The 19,936-nt window shown below is 45.8% G+C and overlaps 1 protein-coding gene across 3 annotated transcripts in view; it reads right to left on the bottom strand.

The window, feature by feature from the left end:
- The window catches only part of LOC144147276 (ficolin-2-like), a 42,260-nt gene extending 23,180 nt beyond the window's left edge, over window positions 1-19,080 (bottom strand). Inside the window, exons 1-2 of one of the 3 annotated variants that reach the window (XM_077679374.1) lie at window positions 18,823-19,080; window positions 1,406-1,605 (exon numbers count right to left, since the gene is read on the bottom strand). In XM_077679374.1, coding sequence (XP_077535500.1) covers window positions 1,406-1,574 — 169 coding nt within the window. In that variant the 5' untranslated portion in view covers window positions 1,575-1,605; window positions 18,823-19,080. Of the gene's footprint in view, window positions 1-1,405; window positions 1,739-18,822 lie in introns of those variants that run through there. The other 2 variants (XM_077679373.1, XM_077679372.1) reach the window with 2 other exon arrangements.
- Between the last annotated feature and the right edge of the window lie 856 nt (window positions 19,081-19,936).

Raw genomic sequence — 19,936 nt, 5'->3', positions numbered from 1 at the left:
TCCCTCTTCCGGTGTCATGCGAGCCGAACGACTCGCTCTTTTTCAGTCTCCGACGCTAGCTTTGCGCGCTTGGCATTCCGTACCCTCTGTAGGGAAGCTGCTTCCCGGGCGATATCCGCGCGGCGGTCGGACGCCGCTTGCCGACGACGACTCATTCCCGAGCAACGCCCAGAGAAGACAGCCAGGCAGGCGGCGACCCAGCAGCAGATACCGCACGCGGCGGCGCGTAGCTCTTAGCGCCGATTCACGTGATGCGTTGCCAAGGCTACGGCGCGGCTGCGGTCAAATAACAGTCAAATTGCAAACGATGGCGCAACCCGGCTCGACTTAGTAAAGTTTTGCTTTAAATGTTTTTGTTAATTGTGAAGCTTTTAGCATCAGCGGGATATATTTTGTTTCTACCCCCGAGAAATCGGTGCAAGGATCGCGACTTGTGTTTCTACGACAATGAGGCAAGACGTGTGTTTAGTAAATGGTGTAATAATATCTGGCTGTACCAACACATTGGCATGTTTTACGAAATAATAAACTTGACTGAGAGGGCGAAGCATGAAGAGGCACTTTAATTCAGGATCCCTAATGCGGTGAAGCTGCGGGTAGGTATTTGAAAAGTTTGGAGCTGAGATTTGAAATCTTTCTCAGATGCGGACAGTTTTATGCGGGAACTTCATCTTCATCTTGAACCCTTTAAATAAAGCCTTATCGCATTACGACTAATCTTGGTGATTCCGAACTGAAAGAAATCGCATTGCTGAGTTTTAAGCGGGTGTATGGGGGCAGTGTGGCCGTCGGTCTGAGGCCGGTGACGACGTTGTCAGTGCGGGTGACCAGAAGTATCTGGACCTCTGGGACCGAGCTGCCCAGCGCTCCCTCCCACTGCTGTTCATTAACTGTGGAGGGAAATAGATCTTGATTGATCTTAGGGTTTAACGCGCCGACGTAACTTAGGCGATGAGGCATGCCGTAGTGAGGGCTCTGGAGGCATTTTAACCACCTGGGGACATTTAACGTACGCCAAAATATCGAAAACACGCGCGTTTTCGCTTTTCACCTCCATCAGAAAAGCAACTGCCGCTGACGGTAATCCAATCCGCGTCCTCGCGATCAGCAGCACACGGGAAGATCTTGAGGACAGGACCTCATAGAGTGGGTTAGTGAGGCTGGGTCCCCACAGAGTGGACGAATTCGCGAGGGGAATTTCTTGTGGTGAATGCGGTGAAGTAGTGCTCGGCAGGCCAAAGGGTTTGTCTGCAGTGTCGCCATAACCGCTCGTTATGGCTGATTAGCTCAGGGTGAGCAGGAGAGTATCCATACCAGCAGCCGGTTTGTCGCGTCGCGACAGTTGCGACCGGGCAGTTGCTATTCAGGAGGAATAGTTTTTACTGGCGAGAAAAGGTTCACTCACATTTCACGCTGTCCAATATTTGCGTCAGCTCGCGAGCAAGCTCTTCCGCCTGTTCGATGGATGGCTGCACGTCGGTAGCAGACGTTCGGGTACTTTCAGCGCTGGTGATAACCACGAACACCACGTACGCAAAGAGGACGTGGCAAAGCATAATCGACTGTTGTCGCATGTTTGCTACGGCAAACTGAAGCTGAAGGCAGCTGCATGTAAAAAAATAGTAAACCCTGTTTTTTAAATCTTTCTTCTTATAGATAAGATACATAATATTGATTATTCTCCATAGAACGCATTTTATATTCGGAAAATTCAAGCTAATTTTCTTATCGTGCTGTAGCCTCTTTTTAAGATATTTTTGTCGGCATAGATAAGAGACATCACATCGATTATATTCTTTAGACCCTTTCACCATCAACCAAGCATCGGGCCATCTCCTCTCCCAGCATCTAATGATATTAAAGTAAACAACGTTATCTATCACCCATTTTTGCGTTCACAATGTGAAACAACGCTAACACATTCGAATCTACCAGGAAGTAATTAAGCGAGTCGGTAAAGCAAGTAAAGTGTGTCCCCCATAGACGTGTCTTTCCTCCGATTAAAATTTCGGCTTTCGCCTTCTCCTACCCCTCTTTCCTTCTTCTTATTCATATGCTGGAATTCTGCATTTCTAAGAATAGTGTTACGCCTGTTCATTTCTTTCGATCGATAATATTCTCCCATCAAATGGCGACCCCCCGTAGACGGTTATAGTTTCGTGCTAGCACCGCGTTTTTTAGCACAGTGGCATCACTAAACCAAGTCTGACCAGCGAGTCTGGACATTATGTTCTGGGTAGAAGGCTGCGGTACCATTGTTAGCTTTAATACTCTCACCTTGTAATTGATTTGTGCACGCGAGCATGTGTGATTGCTTTCCTCTCCCCTTCATCTTTTGTACTGCTGCTTTCTAATATTCTTTTCTGACCGCCTCGACGTTCCCTGAACTGGTACCATGATGATGATGATGATGATGATGATTTCTATTGGTTTCCCCATGTGCCGACCAGATGTGCGCCTCCTGGTGAGCGTCAGGTGCGTGCACTTGCCTTCTGTTATCTTTCTTTCATGACTTGTTTTACCCTGTTTCTTTTTCTCCTTTTCTCTTTTTTTTTCTTCCGTTTTTTTTCCTGTTTTTTTTCCTGCTCTTTGTATGGGAATGTACACTCATTTCTGGTCGACACTGCCTGCCTGACTGCTTTTGTGCGCGTTACCCTTACCTCCCACCAACAGAAGCCAAGTATAGTACTCTCAAGTTTCAATCACCTGACTGTTATTTATAGAACGGATGTGTATGACCAGATGTGCGCCATGTGCGTGCATGGGCATATCTACTTTTGACCCCTTTCTTTCCCTCAGTTGCCACGGGACACTGAAGATAGCAATTACCTTGTTAATTTCTTTTTCTTCGTACTTCTTCCTCATGTTCGTACCAGGGACTGTGATTTCTTTATTATTTTTTTTGCCAATGCCAAATGTGTGTGAGAGCATATACTGTTTTCACTCCTCTCATTCCCCCCTGTTGCCAAGAGGAAAAGGGGAATTATCTTTTTAAATTTTTTTCTTGGTACTGTTTCTTCTTTTATTCAGTTCTATTTTTATCATGTTCGTTCCGCGTGACTGATTTTTTTGCCCATGTCAAATGCGTGCATAGACATATCTTGTTTTGACCCCGTCTTTCACCCCTGTTGCCACGAAGGAAAGGGTGAATTACCTTGTTAAAAAAATTTCTTTCTGTTTCTTTTCTTCTTTTGCTGTTTTTTTCTCACGTTCGTACCACGTGATTGTGATTTCTTGTAATCTTTTTTTTTCCTCTTCCACTTCCCTCATTTTTTTCGCTGCGCACCAACCATCATCCCATTGTACACACTCTCCCTTCCCTTGCCTTGCCCTGCCCTCGCCCTTGCTACATTTTTTACATATATGTATAACCTTGAAATTCTGTACTCTGAAGAAAGAAAGTCCTCTTCCTGAAAGGTCCGTAAACTTTCATTTTTAATGTTTTCCTCGTGTGTCTCTGTCTCTACTTACCTTATTTTCTCGTGCTCTGTGTGAGTTTTTATTTTTCCAGACTATATATATATATATATATATATTTTTTGTAGAACAGAGACGTACGGGACGAGGGATTCCGTAAGGACACATATCAAAGTTGCAGTCCTTATTGCCAGTGCTGTTTGGCGTTTTAACAGTGTTTTATAGTGCCGAATGAGGTATGATTGCCTTTTATATATATATATATATATATATATATATATAATAACAACTCGGTCTAACGAGATGTCTTACGACTTTCAACATTTAACGAATAAATAACTTCCGATTCCCCACAAGTATTTAACGAAGTATTTCGAGTTCCGCGAGTCCTCAACGCGAGCAAGAAAAAATCCCTCCCAGTTTTCGGAAAGAGCTTCGTCGGCTAAAGAGGTGGCAGCAGACTTGAGCTTCCACGACTACCTGAGCGCCGACGCAGATGCAGACGCCGACACGACGGAGGTATAGATGAAATCGTAGACTTAGTTTCCAGCAAACAAGAAGTGTCACAGGACGTCGAAGCTGGTGTGCGCGCTCCACACCAAGTGATGGATGCTACGGGCTTGCTCAGGTGGTGCGCTGGGACCCACGAAGGAACAGTGCACGCCATGAACGCTCTTGGGTGCTTCGGAAAAGTCGCTCCGAACAATGCTAACGAAGAGTACACAGGCGAAAATCACAGGCTTCTTTTAATGCGCAGCATTCTTTGCGGAGTACCCTTACAGCCTGGACCTTGTAACGCCCTGCATTTCCACAAAAATAGAGATATCGAGAAATTTCCACCTGTAATCGCTATAATGGCGTAAAAGGAGATAACGGTTTGCGCGAAATTTAGATAAAATAAAAAAATAACAAAAATACAGAAATTACGGAAAAACGGTGAATCCTGTAACGCCCTGCATTTCTACAATAACGCATATTTCGCGATAGTTCCAAATGTAATCCTTATAATACGGTAAATGGAGATAATGGGACGGACGATATTTTGAAAAACGAAAAAATATTAAAAATATTTAGAAAATGCTAAAAATGGCAGAACTTATAAGGCATGGCTTTTCCACAAAGAAATTTCGAACACTCAGAAAATGAAAAAATATAAAATATTACCGAAAATTTCCAACCGTGTAACGCACTGCACGCTGATTTCGCGAAAGTTTCACCTGTAAGCGTTATAATAGCGTAAATTGACATGATTGGTCGAACGAAATTATGAAAAACTAAAAAATAAGAAAAATATAATATAATTACGGAATGGGGAACCGTGTAACGCCCTTCATTTTTACAATAATGAAGGTTTCGCAAAAGTTTCACCTGTGATGTTTATAGTAGCGTAACTGGAGATAATTGGCCGGGAAGGATTTAGAAAAACCTAATAATTTGCCTGCAATAAATTCACACTCAAGACACGCGGCATAAGACTGTTATGCATTAGTAGATAATTCTCTGAATTTCTGCACAATTTTTTGTCAGGAAATGAATTCGTTTCCACCAGAACCCCTAGCATTTTATTATTATTATTTTCACCGCGGACAGTTCAGGCATTGCTACATTATCCGCAGGCGAGCGCCGCGGCCGCCGCAATTAGGATGCCATGGTAGCTGCTGGGATGCGCACGTCTTAAGTCATGGAATCTATGGAATCAACTGACTGTGAAATGGCAGTCTCAATTTTGCGAAGTTCTCGATTTAACGAAATAATTCGCTGTTCCCGGAGAGTTTGTTGGATCGGGTCTTAACTGTATGTTGTGAGGAGACAGGACGCTTCTTTCAGGGCGGCAGCAGATCGAACGGTTGCCCGCTGTACTTGCAAGATCGTGACTCAACAACCAAGCGACTTGTGATGATGATCATGTAGAAATGATCATTGTAATGGTCACGTACAGGTGCGAGATTGACGACACCGGTGGGCGGGGTACGGGCATGGTGTAGGGTAGTTCCACGATGCATTTAAGTGCACGAGCGCACGAGTAAGCGCTCACATCCCCCCTGGCACCTGTGGTTGGAAGCGGCCACCTGGCCGCGTTGATTTAAGAGAGAGAGAGAGAGAGAGAAACAACTTTATTTTTTTTCCAGAAAGCCAGAAGGGGAAGGAGGGGGATTTCCCTGCCCTTCTTTTCAGTCGTCGGCCAGGAGTCCTTGACCCCTGGCGGCTTCTTCAGCTTCTTGGATCAGTAGTTGCTGTAGTAGTTCTTCGGAGCTGAGCAGCGCCGTCTCCCATTGCTCCTCATTAAAGATGTTTATTCTTTGTGTGTGTTTTTGCTTTTCTCTGCATGCCCATATTATGTGTTTGAGGTCTGCCCTTTGGCCGCATGCTTTGCAAAGGTCGCTGACTGTCCCGGGGTAGTAGTAGCTATACAGAAGTGGGTTGGGGAAAGTTCCTGTCTGTATTTGTCGCCAGGCGATGGCCTGGGATCTATTCAGATTGCCGTGTGCCTCTGGGTACTTTTTCCTGTTGCATCTGTAGTGGTACAAGATTTCTCTATATGTTGTGAGTGGGTCTCTGTCATCCGCTGTTTCATCTGGCAGTGTGTCCGCAGGGGGTTGGGGGGCTCGGTAGACTAGATCTCGAGCAGCCTCATGTGCGACTTCATTGCCAGGCATTCCGGAGTGCGCTGGAGTCCATATTAGTGCGGTTTTGGCTTCAGGGTCTCGTTTTATGTCTTTAATAATACTGTATGCTGTTGTCGAGATGTAGCCTCGTGAGAAGTTTAGGATTGCTGTCTTCGAATCACTAATTATTCTTTTTGCCTTTCCGGTAGCCATGGCGAGGGCTATTGCCGCCTCCTCTCCGATCTGCGGGTATTTGGTCATAATCGTGCAGGCTGTCACAATAGATCCCGCATTGTCCATGACTACACATAGCATAGATTTTCTTTTAGGTCCTTGTTGTAAGGCCGTATCTGTGTATAGGGTACCTTCTAGTTCACCATATTTCTTGTGGAGAGCCTTCGCTCTCTCCTGTCTTCTTTCTTGGTTGTAATTTGGATGCATGTTCCTTGGGATGCTGGTTATGATGAACGTTTCTCTGATTCTTGTGTCCATTTCTTGTTTGGGTCCCTCCTGCTGTGTTCTGGTTCTGATATTTAGTTTGTCTAGGATGTATCTGCCTGTTTTGCTTCTTGAGAGTCTCTCGTGCTGTGCTAGTTGTTGGGCTTCGATTATTTCATCCAGCGTATTGTGTAGTCCAAGGGCCTCCAGCTTCTAATTTGAGGTGCTGATCGGTATTCCTATGGCCCTTTTGTACGCTCTTTTAATCAGGCTGTTTAGCTTGGTCTTTTCTTCTGTTTTCAATTTCAGGAAGGGAGTCGTGTACGCAATTCTTGATATTATATATGCTTGTATGAGTCTTATTATATTGCTTTCTTTGAGGCCGTGGTGTCGATTGGTTACCCTGGATATGAGCCTGATGGTCTGGTTTACGTTTCTCTCCAGGACGTTGACCGCCTCGGTGTTTGAGCCTTTTTCTTGTATTCTGAGGCCTAATATTTTGATAGCGTTCACCGTCGGAATGGGTCTGTTTTGTAGGGTGAGCGTGATCATCTCATGTTCCCTTGGCGCTTGTTTGGTCGATTTTCGGTACTTCTTAACCAGTAGTTCCGATTTCTCGGGGGAGCATTCCAGGCCTCTCGAAGATAAGAACTCCACAACCGTGTTTATAGCTTCTTGTAATGTGCTCTGTATGTTGCCATCGCTGCCTCCTGCCACCCATAATGTGAGGTCATCTGCATATATGGTGTGGTTGAATTTTATTAAGTTCATCAGGGAGGCCTATCATCGCCATGTTGAAAAGAAAAGGTGATAACACCGAGCCTTGCGGTGTTCCTCTATTAATCATGTCAAATTCCTTCGATTCGATTTCTCCAATCTTTATCTTGGCAGTTCTGTTCTTGAGAAAATTTTCTACGTAGTTGAAGGCCTTTTCTCCGAGTCCGAGTTTGTCGATGGAATTTAGTATCGCATCGTGGCTGACCCTGTCGAATGCTTTGGTGATGTCTAGTCCTAAAAGGGCTCTCGTGTCCAAGATAGATGCCCCTTCTCCGTCTATGATTGCTTGTTTTAATTGTAGGAGTATGTCCTGCGTCGATAGGTTTGCTCTAAAGCCAATCATCGTGTCTGGGTAGAGGCCGTTTGACTCCATTTGTTTGTTGAGTCTGTTTAGGATTATATGCTCGAGGAGCTTTCCCAGACATGATGTCAGGGAGATTGGCCTAAGATTGTTAAGATGTAACTTTTTTCCAGGTTTGGGAATCATTACTATGTTGGCTGTCTTCCATGTTTCAGAGAGTTGGCCCTTGTTCCAAACATGATTGAAGAATTTGGTGAGTGCTTCTATGGAGGCGTCATCCATGTTTCTTATGATCTTATTTGTGATGCCGTCTGGGCCCGGCGCCGACTTCGGCTTGAGTTCCTGGATAGCCGCCCTGACCTCACTCTCCGAAATCGGTCTGTCGAGTGTGGGGTTCGGCGCACCTTGGTATTTTCCGTTGCGGCTCTTGAGTTGATGCGTTCCTCCAAAATATTTCTCTCGGATGTCTTTGATTAGGTCCTCTTCTGTGCCTTCGTACAGGTGAATAATCTTCTTTAGGTTTACTCCTTGGGCCGTTTTGCTGCCTTCTGGATTAATTAGGTGCCTGAAGATGTTCCAGGTTTTCGCTAAGCTTATCTGCGAGTCCATTCTGTTGCACATGTCGTGCCAGTTTTGTCTCGACAGTTTGTTTGCATGTTCTTCTATTTGCTTGTTTATCGTTGCTATTTTCTTTCTGAGGGTTCTGTTGTGTTTTTGAGAGCCCAGTCTTTTGTGTAGGCTGTTCTTTGCCTCCCACATGTGTAAGAGTCGGGAGTCTGCTTGCTGCAGGTCGGCTTCTTGTGGTATTGTTTTCGTGGCTGTCCCAGCATCCTCTTGTAGTTGCTTGATCCATTCATGGATATCCTTTATTTCAGCGCAGTGTTCTCCTTCTGCCTCTTTTCTTGAATATCTAATCTCTCTGAACTTATCCCATTCCGTTATGCGGATTTCTTTGCCTTTACGCTTTTGAGGAGGTCCTGTTTCCAATGTACTTTGTACTATGTAGTGGTCGCTTCCGAGATTTTCGTGTAGGTTTGCCCAGACGAATTTCTCTCTCAAGTTTTTGGTGAACGTTAGGTCGGGTGTCGTGTCTTTGCTGACGCTGTTGCCCGTTCTTGTCGGAAAACTCGAGTCGGTTTGAAGAGTTAGGCCGAGGTTTTGGGCGTCCATCCATAAGGTACGGCCTCTTTTGGTTTCTCTGTCGTATCCCCATTCCGCGTGGTGAGCATTGAAATCGCCTACTATTACCAAAGGATATTTGTCCGCAATCTTCGTGACCCTCTTCAGTAGGTTAGTGAACCCATTCTTTTCTTTTGGACTACTGTAGAGGTTAAGTATGAAGAGGCTGCTTTGTTTTCCCTTTCTTCCAGGTATAACTTCGATTAATGCATGCTCTATAGTTTCTATTCCGGTGTCGTGTTGGAGGGTTGGGATATTTCTTCTAACCAGCGTCGTGACCGTTTCCTTCCCGTGCTTCTTGATCCCGTTCAGTGGCCCAAAAGCTTTGTAGAAGGTCATCTTCGCTATCCCTCCGGTTTCCTGTAGGCATAATATGTCTGGTCTATTTTCCACTTCTTTGTTGTTTAGGAAGAGCTCCACGTTGCCTCTCTTGTTTTTGTACCCCCTGCAGTTCCATTGCCTGATGATGTACTTGTTGTTTTTACCAGCCATGGCGTTAATTCTCTTTCTGGTTTCTCATCGATTCTATCATTGACAGTCTAGCGTACGGTTTCGTAGTCTTTACGGGCCCTATCAGACCTCCCATTTAAGATCTGCGGGGGATAAAACGCTTTATGCGAGAAAAATGCACAATTTAGCTTCCGCGTCTGCGATTATCTGTGGACACAGTTGCCGGACACACTCGGTAATTCAGAAGAGAAATTTTCTCAGCAACGACGTAGGGACCAATATACCGGTGCAAAAACTTCCCGCACAAGTCAAGCGAACGAATTCGTGTCCGGAGTAACACTTCATCTCCTGGGTGTAAATGGAAGTCGTTGTTAGTGGCATCATACTGTGTTTTTCGTTGTTGCTGCGCTGCTTCGGTGTTTATGCGGGCTAGCTGACGGCACTGGTTGACTCGAGAGATCAACTGTTAGGAAAATGGAGTTGCAGGAGACACCAGTCGAGATAGCAATGCGCTGTGCATAACAAAGGATCGGGAACGCCCAAAACGAGAGGAACAAAAGGGAATAGCCGCTGGTGCGCTGTACCGCCGTATTATAGGCAAAAAGGGAGAGCGTGATCACAGCTGGTGTGGTCTGGTTTAATGTGCATGGAGAGCATGTCGGAGAGACTTCTATGAAATCGTTCGGTGAGGCGTCAATCTGAGCGTGGTAGCTGGTACTCGTTTCATGAACTGTATTTGAAGCTCGAAGCCCTTCCGCAAGAACTTGGAATAAAAGGGCCTTGCCTCGGTCGCTCAAAAGCACGCGAGGTGCACCATGCCGCAACTTATTCGTTCACCTTCACCATTCATGCTCTGGGCGGAAATTGCCATGCAAGGTCTCGGTCGAACATTGGTATAACAATATATACCATCTCAGCTGACGTCAGCTTTCCACTAAAAGGTCATGCACCCCTCCGTCTAACGACGACGATGGTTACACGCGAAGCTTTCCCGTGAAGGATTCTTTGGTTGGCCAATCATATCTGCGATGATGTGCTACTCTGGAGGTACGCACTCGTTTATAATATCCACAGCAACTCTCGGGTGGGCTCTCCGTAGGCCTTTAACATTTGGGTTTGGGGTGTACGGCGCGAATCTACATGTTGCTTGGCGTTCGCCTCGACAATGTCGAAATGGAGCAACCGGATATACGCCGGCTTCATAATGCGAGAGACCCAGGCTCAACTACTGACCAGGGGAAGTGTTTCTTTCTTTCACTTCACCCACGATCATTAATCATCATCGTCAGATAAAGTTGGTTTACCTGCCAGGCATATTGGCGTACATATAACTTTTGTGAGTTCAAAGCATCAGCAACCTCTGTGCCACCAAATTACATCACTGCCGCTTTCTCTGATATCCTCGTGTGGAAAACTTACATTTTCGTGGCGTAGAACTGTGTTTATCAGTTTTCGTATTGTAACTGGGTGCCCACTATTTCCCAAAAGGGGTCAATCAATCAATCAATCAATCAATCAATCAATCAATCAATCAATCAATCAATCAATCAATCAATCAATCAATCAATCAATCAATCAATCAATCAATCATTGGTTTATTTCAAGCATGGGTACATAGGCATACGGTCCTCCTAGTCCGCACTTTTAACTAGCTTTAATGCCGCGCTCCGCTATTTTCCTGTAGATTACTAAAGTTTCGCACGCAGTAACCGCAAAAAAGCATGATAGAAAACATTCTTTACTTTTATATCATGAATGGGCTTCGTTTATACACTTTGACCTTTTTTGTAAAATAACACAGGATACTATCCCTACCGTAGACACTCTCTCAGAATGGTAGAAGTGGCTACACAACAGAGTGCCTGACTAACCTCATTCAGGCTAGGGACATCCTCAAAAAACAGACTGACCCACCCTAAACGCCGCCGCGGTCTTCTCATAAAACAGCGCAAAATAATCAGCAGATTGAAAGCCACGCTTGCAGATTGGAATCGGATAGCTATATTTTGTAATTTGACTCCGCTCATAAAAAAAATTATCGCCAAAACAACTTCGAAAATCTAGCGTCACCTTCTTTATCCGACATCGACTAAATCGGCCCACAATCAAACGGTGGCCCTCTTGATTCACAGCTATCCGCGGACACTACGGGTACTCATCCCATATTTACACAAGGGCATGCCGCAAGGCGCTCACCCAAAACACCCAGCATACACTGGGGAAGCCTCCTTAGATGTTCCTTTTACCGAAGCCGAGGTCAAGGCTGCCATTGATGAACTAAAAACCAGGTGGGCCCCATGCCCTGACAATATTACCAATAATATTCTTGCGTAGTTGGGCGATGAATCCATCTCCGGTGTAGCGGCCCTTTATAATGAATGCTGCACCCTCGGTAAAATCTCGGAGAAGTAGCGAGTGACAAAAACCATACTCACAAAACCTGACAATCCACTACACATCGATCACGTAATATGCATCTGGTTACCTTCTTGCCCGAGAAATCTAACAGAAGTTTAGTCCTGGCATGACTTGCCTTTTTAGACTCGCAATAAGGGACCTCCCTACGTTCCCTCGGACATACCCCGCCTACATCATTCCAACAACCAAACGATATCACCCTGTGAAGGGTTCAAGGCTCGAATGGCGAATCCAGGGAGCCCTGCAATTGGCAATTCATATCATTGAGGGGTACGCAGCCCTGCTCTACTTATCGTGCTACTCCAAGCGTTGGAGCTTTTCATCTGCAAACAACCTCATAAAAACCCACCGATATTGAATGTAACCGCATCATCAGGGGCCAGCATCTCCATCACGACCTTGGGCCTCCGCCTAAACGACGATGGCCGGCATACCGATGCACTCAGGGAGATCGAGATGGTCTCCCAATCCACCCCGCTCATCTCCGGGGTGCCGACAAGGCACAACGACCTCAAAGAGTTCAACTTTATTTAAGTAATACAAACTCGCGTGCAAAACACTGACCAAAATGAAGTTGACAGCCACATCATTACGGCAAACAGGCGAGTGTTCGAATTCCTTCAGCACACGTCAACAGCGCACTTACTGCACCTATGGATACACATTACCCTCTCCAAACTTATCGCGGCACAGAGATCCGCACCACTAGACAGGCTCTCTCGCAGCTTTGCCGGTCGTTGCACACTAAAGTCTTAGGCCTCGTACCACAAGTACAGGCGACTGGTTTCCATTCCGCCTGTTCTGACGGGTGTCAGCAGAGTATCTCCGAAGCCTAGACGAATGCACCCCATCCACAAGAGGGATCGCCGTGAGGTACAATAAAGGCCCTCGCCAAACAACACCCACCGGAGTCTACTGTTGTACACACTGACGCCGCCCATGTAAAGACAGGGGCGCATCGGCACTAGCGTGAGTCGACTCTAAGAGTCCCATCCCTACAGCATCCGAAAACTGCACTGTCGGCATGCAGGCAGAGGAAATGGCAATCTGTCTAGCCATAGCCCACAGCCAGTCTCCTGGCTAAACATAATAACTGATCTCAAATCGGCTTTGCTAAATTTTCTAAACGGCAGAATATCATTTAGAACCTTGGCAACCCTACCGCAAGGGTCGCAGACTCATAGCCAGACCTCCCGCTTCGTCCGGTCACTAGCCTACCCTTGGCCAATAAGAAACGACCGTGTTCTTGATATTGCTCGAGAGGTGACTTCCGTAGAGCCTCGTTTTCCCCTGAGGATAGCCTGCAATCGTTTTGCAACAAGGATGGTATTCAGTGATTTTATCTACCATTTCCGCCAGGATCGCGAACTTTTTTCACCACCGCCTCCACCACTCAGTCGAAGGCATGCAGTGCTTCTCAGGCAGTTTCAAACGCTATCATTTTCCACTCCACATCTCATGTACATGATATAACATGCGAAGTACAAAGATGCTTGACCCTTCTGTTAAGTAAAATGAGCTTCGCTCACCACATAATGTCGTCATCCCGGACATACCAGCACGCTTACAATAAGTCATCCCCTTCTTCATATCATCCTTCCTAGAGTGAGAGGCTACCGTATATAGCCAAGCCCACTGGGACAGGAGGCGCTCGCCCCGTTGGCTGAAGACACCGAGCTTCCAAAACATCGGCAGCCCCGCTGTCCTGGTGACTGAGCTAATAACCATTGTAAAATCACCACAACATTTTGACAAAATAAACTTCTACCACTGCTACTGCCAGCGTCTTAACCAGGGTTTTCTAGACTTTTGAGAATGATTCGCAGTTTTTAAAGAGGTGCTTGCCAAAAAAGACAGGTGGCTCGATTGAAGCAGAATAAGCACTATTAGCAATACCTTTCTCCTTAGTAAGATGTAAAACATTACTGCAAATAACCTGGTTGAAAGACTCTTCAGTCTAAACCCTTTTCAAATATGAACCTAAATATAAAAAACTGCTGAAAAACTCTTCTCTTGTTCCCCCAAAATGACGAACACCGAACAATCAACGCTAAGATATGATGACCTAGGGCCTGCACATGCAACGTTGATGTTTAAGTAAACATAAAAAGGACAAGCAAATCCAAACTTCAGGATGCGACAAGCATGGTTTTGCAGTTGCTTACATAAAGGCTGATGACAACTTCATTGGGCACAAATAACTAGCATTACACATAGCACCTAAGGCATTTACATTCAAAATTTTCCCCACAGGGGAAATGCACAACATTTTAAGTAATGAAGGCCACAGCATCCCTAAAAGTTTCAGCCAAAAATTCTTCTACATAGGTCTTCGTCTGTGATAAATAAAGGCCGAACACTTAGGCATTAAAATAGCGTTTTAGGCGCCAAAACTAGGCAAGCAAAAAATGGTTTAGTGCCCGAACGTCATAAACATAGGCACAAATAAATTTTTACATCAACGCAAATAATTCCTAACGAAGACGTGCGCAACCTGCATCTACGACAGGAAAACTAAAAGTGTTATTGTTTATGATGACACAAAGGCGGCAGATGTTGTGCATAGCCATTCAATAAAACTGCTGAGATAATGACGATTCATTGGTTTCATTCAAGAAGTGCACTGCTCGCATTCATGAACAATGGCCACTGTCGCTTGCTGGAGCATCGCTTATAGTAAAACTGGCACGAAAAATAATACTTGAGAGCTGGCAGTATTGATTGAACCAAGTGATGCTTTGTGTGCTGACGCAATTTAATTGCGACACAACAAAAACAGTCGTGAAAATAATCAACTTGAGATACGACGAATAGGTACAACCTAGTAAACAACGGCAGCAATTTTCTCCTATACAATAATACTACCCGAATTGTTCCGGGAAGACTTTTTCAAAAGGAGTTGAGCAACTGAAAAGATTTGTGATTGAAAAGTGTGTTTTAGAGCCAGTTGGCAGTATGAATTTCACGGCGTGAGGAAATGCAACTGTGCAGTGATGTTTTGCCGTTGGCTTTTAATAACGGGAATGATCTACTAACAAATGCTTTTTTGATGCTGAATCGCTGTGTTGAAAATAGAGTTGGATTAGAATATACTCCTAAAACGAGGATGCGACTGCACTTGTTTGACAAAATCTGAACGGAGAGCACGCGGAACAAAGCGCAGAATAACATAAAAATTGTGGAAACAATCGCAAACTACTATGATTTCCAGATTTTTGGATTGAAAAATGTGCCCCTTGTTCACTGCTGCTAGCGCTTGCTTTCCAAGACTTGGCTGAAAATCCGGTGTCTAATGATAAACCACATTGGTGTTGTCAATTTGGGTTGTTTTGTTAGTATCTCGCATGACAAATGTTTGACAAGTACTTGTGGCATTTATATGGGAGGAATACGGGACTATAATTACTACCGAGCCAAAATTTTCCAACCAACTAAACACCAAACTGATATCCCCTTGTGCTTCCATTCCCAGTTGTGCTTCCATTTGTGCACTGTTGGGAGGTGTCGGATACCTTCCACATGGTGTGGGAATGTCATAGCAACCCTGCGTTATCCCCCAACCCTTTCCTTACCAGAGAGGCATGGGAGGCAGCCGTGCTCAATTGGTCGGGTCGGGAGTCTCAAATGGCTCTAGCTCAACGGGCGAGAGCGGCGGCCTTGACCAATTGGGTCCCGGAACAGCAGGGTCACCGGCTGTAACCCTCTCTTATTCTTATCACAAAATGAAGTTTCACTCATCCTTTTTTCTCATTTATAAACCTTCCTAGAAGCTTGTTAAGAGGTGGTCCGAGTTGCACATTTTATTACTCAGGTAGGCGCGTGTTTAATCAGTTCTAAGGCGTTTTTAGTCAGTCTTGCTCTTCTCAGAATCGCAATTGCACAACAATGTTGCTGCTTTCAAATTTGAAACTGCACCATTTCTTTGAAGTCGTTGGAGAACCGTTAAGTTACTGACACTATTCAAGCACCCATTTTTACTGGTGCTTAAGTTGAGAATATAACATTTACGCAAGACCGAGAAAGTATCACCTATCCTAGAAAAACTAAGCTTTTCTTATATAAAATGCAATGATATTGACATATGGACCTAATGCCATCATTACTTCGGTGCTACATCAAAATAGTACTGCAACGTCTGAATTCTCCAAGCAACATCGTCTCCGTCGTCATCATGCCTATCATCATGGCTAGGCCATTTGTGTAGATTTCAATATGGAGACTGCATGTTTTAACTGCAGCCAATCTTTGTCACCCTAATCCATTCTTTGCCCCCGAAAGTTTTATTTACTTCCCTACTGCCAACTCTCCCTTCCAAAAGCTAACTGCGTTATTTAGTACTGATTCGTTGCTCGGATGGTGCACCTGTTCTCAGTTCAGTGCTTTACGTGTAAGACCTAACACACTTCGTTTGGTAACTTTGAGATGGGATGTCCCCAGGGCCGGATTAAGGTGGGGGCTACGGGGGCTGCAGCCCCGGGCTCCCAGCTGTCAGGGGCCCCACTCAATCATATGAAAAAAAAAATATCTTGAGTGTGCTCGCTGCCCGCATTGGAAGTTGAAGGTAGGAGCTTCAACCTCACCTTCACACCGAAGCTGACTAACTCGTGACCGGTGGGGAGGAGTGGGGGGCCCCTCACGTTATGGTTGTCAACCTTCGAGTCCATTTCAATTTAATTTAGTTATTCCTACTCCTCTTCCTTATTTTACCGAGATTTTTGAGAAGACGTCTTGGATCAAAAGTCGTGGGTACACAGGTTTACCGGGCCTAAGAAGCCACATAAAAAAGGCCCCGATCTCGGCTCCAGTCTTTTTCGGTACAGGTCGTTTCGGTAGTCTTTTCGGTACACGGTCATCTAGGTACGCGGACGTTTCGGCGCGCGCATGTTTAGGTATAAGAAAGGGTCAGGCATGCGCATAATGAAATAATGTCTGAAGAACATTGTAAATTGTTTAAGCCTGAGGGACGTTATATGTAATTATTGACAACTCAAGCACTGCCCTACGGGCTCATACAGTTTCTGCCACAAATTTCAATGTATAGCGCTTGACAAGGAAGTTCATTGCGATGACGACCCGTTTAATAAAGCTAGTGGATTAGTTGAGTCGCATAAGCGTGATTGATATTGACACGATATTTCTCGCTCAATGGTCAGCGTATATATGGTTATTTAAATGTTCAAAGGTTGTGCAGGCCACTCGCGGGGTCGTTAGGCTTCACCGCCGCTTCAGCCCGCGCCTGTGTGCTGTAGCCTCTACAGACTGTCTGTGCAACAAGCGTTGCGGAAACCACATGTCCGCGCGACTCCATTCGTAGCGTAATTCTCTAGGCGCCACTCCGCGCGGACGCAGAGGCCGCCTGACCAGCCCGACCCTAGCGGCTCCCTTCGAGCTGGGGAATCAGCAGGCCTAGGCGGTGTGAAGAGCTCAGGCGTGGACGCCAAACAAAGCAACAACAACGTCTGTTTCCTTTCGGGATGACGAAAGCTGTGTCCACTTAAAAACATATCCTGCGTGCGACCCCTTCGATGCCGTCTTGAAAACGGACCTCCGCCGCGACTCGGCGGTAAGCTGTTTGTCCCCGTAGGCGCTTTTCGCTTTGGAATAAGACGGCGGACGGCGCGGTCCAAAGGGCGGTCCGCAGATCTGGTCCAGCTTGGGCCCGGCGGCCGAAGGAGAGGAACCCCCAAAGGAGCGCGGGAAAACAGTGGACGCGGTTGATGTGTTGAGGACTCGAATGCGAGAGGTCCACCCACACTCGCCTTCGTCGTAGACCCCGAATCTAAACGAGAAGCTTCAGCGTGTTTCCACTGCCAGTTACGACCGAACAACAACCCGACCGATCTACAACTACTGACTGCTGGAACTGTTGCGTGGCACCGACGGGAGCAGCAGCGCGGGGGTGAGCAGAGACATTCTATCCCTTGTAGTCCAAGGTTCGACGAAAACTCGTCTGGCGATGAAATAACATTGTCGGTACAAATGTGGTCAGTACAAACATTGTCGGTACAAACATTGTCGGTACAAATCGGCTTCATATGTGAACAAGGGACCTGTACGGGCCCCGAAACGTCATTTGTTTTTTACCTATTGTTTATAGCATTTTGGCGAGTGTAGGTTTTGTACCGACAACATTCTATCCCTAGTAAACTGTTGTCTGATGCCATCTCTCGTGCTCACCTGTTGCTCTCCAACCCAAAGGGGACCCGTTAATGTGTAACGGCTTGGCGACTAGCAAGACCATCCCAGCTGCGCAACAGGAGTTCATCGCCGCTGAAAGTTCGACGGCCATGCGCAAACCCACCCACGAAGCGGACCGCTCCCCAGCCCAAAAAAGCGACATTTTTCTGCTTATCATCGTCTTTGTGTTAATCGTACCGCAATAGGAAGGTTGCGTTGCGCGACACGTCAGAGCCCCCCCGCCGCCCCCCTCCCAACTTCCTTCAAAGGTGGCGCGTGTTCTAACCGCCGCGTGCTTTCTCGTCTGCGCGGCTAACCTACAGGATTCTGGCCCGTAAGCCGTGGCGGCTAACTGTTTGGCAGATGTCTGTGAGTGACAGCTGCCTGCGCGGACTTTGAGCCCTCCCATATGTGGAGAACTTCACAATAAAACTAAAACCTTACAGGCTTAATAAAATACGCTTCTTGTAAGAAAATACTCTTCTGTACCATGGCATGTGCAGGCCGACACGGCTGCTCGATTAATTGGGAATCTGTGATGGACCGGCAATCAAACCGTACTAACTTTTACGCCTGATAAAATCCGTTATATAATACTAGGCATCAAGCCAAGAAATTAGTTTCAGGAAAGCGTAAAATAATGATAATTTATCACTGATCAGAGAGCATAACACGGGCTTGGAAAATTTTCGCCTATTAAAGCGGAATCATTATCATCATCATACTCATCATCATAATTAGGGCCCCAAGGACGCAGTAGCCCCGGGCCCCAAAGTTTCCTAATCCGGCACTGGATGTCCCCTCCGTGAATTTGATGCTAAACGCATCACGCTCATTTTCTGCTACGTTTTACTCTTTTCATCACTCATCATCCTTCTTAACCTGTACATGGCGACCAAAATACTTTGGTCTTATAAAACGAGTATTCTGTCATATGTACACACACACATACAAAATCACTCAGAAATGAGCATTGTAAGGAGCAAGTGGACGCATGGATGTCACTATGAAAGTAGCCATCCTAAAAATCTATGCAAACGAATTTTTTAATGTTCGTACCTGGACGTTGATTGTTCGCTTTGCGGAGCTCTACTTGAGTCAGTTCGTTCGCTGTAATGGTGACCAACGCCGAACTGATGTTTTGAGGCCGTAAATTTTGGGGTTTTGTACACGCGAAGCAGGAATAAATTCACGTCGGAGGATACACGCGCTTGAACTCGCCTTTACTCTGTATCCGCCTTTATCGCACATCGTCCCCCAGCTGTAGCTGCGACGCGACTGAGGGCACAGAACAGATGAGGTGAATCCCCTGCTGTCAGCCTGCTAGTAAACATCACTGTATGGAATGCCGCCAATATAATCACTGCTGTTTGACGCCTTGCGGAAAAAAGCAAATGCGAGAACAATAAACAAGGTAAAGGTGTTGACGAGCCTCTTTCTGGCGGCCGGGAGGGTCAGCACATTTTCGGATATTACTGAATTACCCTACTCCAGGTAAACTGGTGGCAACATAAAACGCATCGAATTGAAAATTTGCATACTAAGCATTTTTTAGTCAGGCGGTTCGCGGCAGGCTCCGAAGGCTGCGGCACAGCCAGTGTTTTATGACACGTGTCTCGGTATAAGGGCATGGTGGACATTCCCCGCTGGTTGAACCACCTGCGTTGACAACAACAGCGAGGAGCTTAAGGGTAACGCCCTACTTACTCGCGTCGCGTTTACCTGCTGTGTTTTCGGGAATAGCGCACGTGCGTTTCTTTTCTTGGTACCAGAATATAATTCTGTCAGGTTTGCAATTCGCCCGTCCGTAAACAAGATTGAATGAGAGTAGGCCACTTTCGCTGTGAGGGCAACTTAGTGAAATAATTGCAGAATACCAATTAAAATATTTTTATGATCTGGAAACCAGAGAGGTGACCACTCATACACGTGGAGCCGATAAAGTAAGAATCTCACATGAGGTCTTATTAGCGTTAAATAATTCTGAAAACCTTCGTGACGGCCACAACCCAATACAAAATTCTGCTTTCATATAAAAGACACCTGGTGGCCTAAACTTCGGGGAGGCTGAAAGCACTTCACGCTCCCTGTTAGCGAGGACAAAACAGCATTAAATGTCCTGAAAAAGCAGTGTTGACAAATTCAACGTTTTTCAGAGGATCCTTTCGGTATC

Source organism: Haemaphysalis longicornis, unplaced genomic scaffold, assembly GCF_048455015.1.
Source record: "Haemaphysalis longicornis isolate Haplotype H1 unplaced genomic scaffold, Haemaphysalis longicornis Haplotype H1 scaffold_7, whole genome shotgun sequence".
Lineage (NCBI taxonomy): Eukaryota > Metazoa > Arthropoda > Arachnida > Ixodida > Ixodidae > Haemaphysalis > Haemaphysalis longicornis.
Note: the sequence above shows the minus strand (reverse complement) of the source record. Positions and strands in the feature narration are given on the sequence as shown.